The following is a 5,355-nucleotide window of genomic DNA, read 5'->3' on the forward strand; positions in this document are numbered from 1 at the left end:
CGGGCAGTCAAACGGCACCCGAAATCTGGATTGCATTAAGAAGACTTGTTTAACCCCAAAATAAAAATGTACGTACACATATATTTTGACCATTGTTTCTGAGTTCTGGAATATTAACAAAAATAAATAAAACCGTTACTCATAGGACTACCTAACTTTTATTAGCAAAATCAACTACAATCGTTTGGCTGGGGGACAGGAGCGCTCAGCGCGGGAGCAACAGAATTCGAGCTTTCTACATACTTCTTTCTTCGTCTCTTCCTATGGCTTGCAATTGCCTCGTTCTTAAAGCTTCGGCAAGATTATTTTTTTTAAAATACCAACAAGATCTCCTCGAGCTTTTTTTTTTTTTTAAACAGATTTTGTCCTTCGAATTCAGCTTCTCAAGACCCCAAGTCCCTAACCTTCCTGGCCTCATTTGTTGGTCAGAACCCGGGGCTTCCACTGAGAAAAACTTGGTAGCATACTCTAGACACCCAAGCACACAGGTATGTGTGTGTGTGTCTGATATAACCTGCAGTGGGTTTTTTCAGGGTCTCTCGAGGACACCAATGACGCCCCTTATCCTAACTATCCTGAGTCTGTAGGCTTTTCAGCATTTATTCTAACGTGAAAATGTCCTTCTATCTTACCTGCTTGGTATTAATTGGGGGCGGGGGGAGTAAGGGCTGTGTCAGGTGGAAACCTATTTCAGAATGTGAGACTAATTTAATGATCACTGATGAACAGATATTAAAATGAGATCGTCCTTTCTGATTTTTAGTACTATGGGAATTGAGGAAGGGAAGTTTGCAATACTTTTTTGAGAGCTCTGCGCTGAAACATCTGGAGGAGAGATTACTGGAGTTGTCAAATAGACATTCACGACGAAGGGAAAGGGAAGCCGGATGCCCTTAGGTAGCGCCCGATCTGTCCGCAGTTTTCCCGAACAGAGTCTGTTTCTATGACTCGCTGTTCAGGCAACTGATTTTTCCACTTCTCTGGGAAATTGCATTCATTCCCAACTCAGTTGTTAAAGCCAGCCTTTGCGAGAAGTCCCGTGACCCGACTTTTAGTTTCCTGACGGTTCCTCAGATTTCCTTGTGGGGAGGGGTGGGGAGAGCTCCCCGAAAAGAGTGGACAGAATTGCCAGTACAAGAATGAGGCCCGGGAGTCGTCTGATCTAGTGAGCCTTCTGCCCAGAACTCAGCCGAGGCAGGCCCCGTTCTGGCCTAAGCTCCCGGTCTAGCACGGCTCTGGGACCCCATATGTCAGAAGCTGTGGGGTATCAGCAAAGAGGGGCCCGGGAGGACAAGCAAGGGATTTTTATGGCTTCCCTGGATTTTTCCCATTGTCCCTGAAAATACCGCAAATGAGTTCGCTGACTCAGTCCAGTTCAACTGAACTTTTGGGGGCGATGGCCCTTAAACGTTCCCAGCCAAGGAAGGACTTTGAAGTTTCCCTCTCGCCTCTGAAAAGATGTTAATCCCTTGAGAGAAGACAGTGTTTTCTCCCTGCTTCCTGAAGTTTACAGAGAGTCTGGGTTAGGCGGCAGTCTCCCTAAAGTTGAAACTGATTTTCAACAAATCACCTAGAATGGTTGGAACTTGGAACCTAGGGGGATTTGCCTCTTTAGTCGCCCTGGGGATTTGCCCGGTCAATATGAGGGATGACTGAATTTCACGTATGGCTTTGGTGGAATGTCTCATTACTGTATTGCGCAATCGGGACTAGTCCATCATCACCATTCTAGGGCTAGTTACTGAAAGTTAGGTGCTGGGTGAAGTGACGCTAATGCGAATGCCCAACATTTATTTTCCTTAGGGCAAAGCCAACCTGCTTAAAAAAAAAAAAAAGGCAGAAGCTGGGGAGAAGGAGGCCTGGTACTTGTCCAAGCGGGTGGACAAGTTTACGGCCAGGTCTTTAGAACTATTGGCACCGTTGGGGAGACACGTTTTGAAAGCACAGCACCACGGACCATAAAGGTAGTTTTAAAAAGAAGGAAAAATTTGGCCTCAGAAAGGGGGAGAGAGAACTAGTGAAAAGAAGAAACAGAGAAGGGTTTCAGAAAAGGAAGGTTCAAAGAGAAAAGATGAAAATAAAATCGAAGCGAAGAAAGCAACCAAAAAAAATAACCCTTTTAAGTGCGGGGAAAAAAAAAAATCTCATTAAAGGAAAAGGAGGAGTTCTTGCATCCTAAGCCTTCGTTGAGGTCGATTTAACGCTGTCCCTTGGCGAACGCTTCCCTGATCTCAGCAGTGCCAAGCAACTGCTTTCAAAGATTCCGGCGTATACATAGTTAAGTGCCAATAAAAGAAAGCAGGCTGTGAGAATCCTTACTCCTTTCAGCTTGCACTAGACATTAAACTTTGGGAGGACAATTAAGCAGAGTTAACTGTTGCCTATTCTCCCCGAGGTAGCTTCCTTTTTGATCCTGCCGAGGCTGGCGCCTTCCAAAACATAACTTGTCTGCCTTATTAAATGCTTTGACTTATAGTGAAGGATTGCCTGGTGCTTTTCAATTGGGGCCGCAGCAACCTGAAAGGACCGAGACGAGCTCCGCAGCGGAGAGACTGGGGCCCGTGGTAATAAATTAGCAATTACTTTTGATAAGGAAAATAGGAGACTTCGAGGCGCGGCAAAGGTTCAAGGAAAAAAAAAAAAAACTGAAGACGAAAAATCGCCCTCAGTCTTAAGATGCGTGATGGTCCGTAATGAATTAAAATAAAGTAAAAGTCCCGGGTGCAGTCAGTGAGGGCCGAAGCAGCCGAGGCTGCAGAGACTCTCAGACCAAGTATCCCTTAGTCTTCTTGGGTCCTATTGGGAGAAACAAAAGTGAGAGCTAGGGAAGATCAAAGCCCAAAAGGCCGCTAATTTGTTTGAATACTGCAAGCTTAATATTCTAGAGTGCAGGGGACTCAGCCCCCGAGCCCCAAAACAGCCCCTCCCCCGTATGGTTTTAATAAGGGTCCCAGGACCAGGGGAGCAGCGGCAGCGGCGGCGGCCTTACTGCTTAATTGCGTAGGGTTTGCTCGGCAGCTCCGCGTTCCCCAAAGGATCCCAAGCCCCCACCCATGCCCCCGCCCCCTCCCTACTGTCCGCTTCCACGCGGCCCCAAACTCCTCCAGTCAAGGAGCGGCGGCCGCAGCCAATGGCGGTCAGGTCCCTCGCGTCACCGGCTGCAGGGGGGGCCCCGATTGGAGGGCGGCGGCATGAAAGGGCTCGCGCCGCCTTTTTATAAGAGGCTCGAGGGCGGGGGGCCGCCCGCAGCCGCCTGAGCCCCGCGAGCCCCGCTGCAGAGGGAACCCTTCTCTCCCCTCCCCCCTCTCCCCTCCCCCTGCCCCCGCCCCCGCCCCAGACCCACCCCTCCGTGAGCCCTCTGGAGCCCAGAGAGTGACAGGAGCCCCATGCGCGCGGGCTGAGGCAGCGCCCCTTCCCCGGGCCCCGGCCCCGGCCCCGGCTGCGGGGTGTATGGCCCCCTCGTCCCTGACCATGAATCCTGGTGGCCAGAGGGGAGCCGGCCCGGCGGCCGAAAGCAGCCGAAGCGGCGGCCCCGGGACAGAGGAAGTGGGCCCGGGGGCCGAGCCCTCGCTTTCGCTCTCGCCGTCACCGCGGGGCGCTGGGCAGCGTCCGGGTCCCGGTCCGCTGCCCTTCAGCGTGGAATCGCTGCTGGTGCTGGAGCGCAGACCTGCCCGGGTGGCCCGAGCCCCCGAGGTGCACGCTGGCCCCGGCCACGGCCACGGCCACGGCCACAGCCACAGCCACAGCCCGGGCCAGACCAGGGGCGGCCGCCACGCGCTCGACGCAGGACAGGAGGCGGCGGCAGCTGGGGCTGCTGCGGAGCCCCGCGTGGAGGCGGCCGCTGCAGCTTCTGGGGCTAGCCCCCGGGGGGACGCGGAGCCCGGCGCCTGGTTCCCTTCCGCCACCTACTCGTCTCCTCCTCGTAAGTCTGCTGCGACGTCCGGAGCTCGGCCACAGCCTCTGGGTCTCCTCTTCTCCTCCCAATCTCGCTCTAGGCCTGCAGGGCAGGCGGGCGGCGGGACAGGCGGGCGGCGGGGCAGGCGCGCGGCGGGGCAGGCGGGCTGCGTTCCGCTTGGCTCGGGATAGCCGCCTGACCTGGTCCCCGCGTCCCTAGGGCCGACCCCAGCTCCAAGGAGGGCAGGTGGAGAGGCCAAACATCCCATAGTTCGTGTCTGGACCGCTCTTACATACACATCGTGGGTCACTCAGCTAGCGGTCCCAAAAAGGCCAAGTGGAAACCGGGAGGCAAAGTACCTCGGTTCCCGACATTTCCCCTCCCGGACCTCAGTTTTCTCATTTGTAACATGAAGAGGTTGAGCCAAATGGTCCCTAGGAGTCCTTCCAGTTATGCCATTCTGTAAGTCCCTCTACAGAAAGGCTTTTCCACTACTCCCCTTCCCCAACTGTTTCCCTAGGAGAAAAGCCTACTCGCCAATATCCATTCACTTTGAGGAGGTGGGGAGGCTAGTGGTGAGGTCTGACTGTGTGGAGCGACTTCCCTGGGAAAAAAAAAAAAAATCCTTAGCCTTTAAAATGAGGAATCAGGCTGAGAGTAGTGAGTGTCCTTTCTGATGAATTTTTTTTTCCTACATGGTGCGCCTAAATAATACCCTTTTTGGAGAAAAACAACTCCTCCCCCAAAAGGAGTAGGGCTCGAAGTGATACTTATAACTATTTATATCATCTACCAGGTCATCAGTATGGGCTCAGGCTTTAGGATCTAGAAACACACGAAAGCAAACTGGTTTTCTCCCCCACCTCACCCCCATTGTCTGTTATTTTATGAACAGCAACCCCTAAGTTGAAGCCTATTTGATGTGAATATTTTGACTTTCAGAGGTTGCTCACTCCTACACTTACCATCTTGCATTTGCTAGGAATATTTACAGAGAGAATGAGGGTGGGGAGAGAAAAAATTGGGTAGATCGTTGGTGTACTGAACCCTAGTTTTCCACTAGAGTTTTTCACCTTAAGAGACAAGGTATTGTGGGTCTGCAGAGCAGGAGAAATTAATTTAACTTATTTGTTACTGTGATCTTGAAGAAACATGTTCCCTCTAGACACCTCTCTAGAGATGGGGACTTAGGGGTACACCATTTCCCATGAAGAGAGAGAATGATGCTCATGGGACATCCAGGCCAAACTAGAGAATTGGGATCCTCTGCGCTTGAGCGGTTTCTTGTGCCCCAACTGAAGTCTGTTGGTCTGTCCGTCTGTCTCTGATTGTCTCTCCCTCTCTCCTCTTTGTCCTCTCTCTTCTCTTCTCTTCTCTTCTCTCTCTCCCTCTCTCTCTTTCTCTGTCTGCCTCTCTGTCTCTCTCTCTGCCTCTCTGTCTCTCTCTCTCTCTCTCTCTCT

The 5,355-nt window shown here is 52.1% G+C and overlaps 1 protein-coding gene across 1 annotated transcript in view; it reads left to right on the top strand.

Moving 5' to 3' along the window:
• Positions 1-3,471: 3,471 nt before the first annotated feature.
• LOC114031304 (homeobox protein MSX-3-like) overlaps positions 3,472-5,355 on the top strand; it is a 3,498-nt gene continuing 1,614 nt past the window's right edge. Inside the window, exon 1 of the mRNA XM_027846362.1 lies at positions 3,472-3,922. Within this exon, the coding sequence (XP_027702163.1) occupies positions 3,472-3,922 (451 nt within the window). The remainder of the gene's footprint in view (positions 3,923-5,355) is intronic.

Source organism: Vombatus ursinus, unplaced genomic scaffold, assembly GCF_900497805.2.
Source record: "Vombatus ursinus unplaced genomic scaffold, bare-nosed wombat genome assembly UNPS02015129.1, whole genome shotgun sequence".
NCBI lineage: Eukaryota > Metazoa > Chordata > Mammalia > Diprotodontia > Vombatidae > Vombatus > Vombatus ursinus.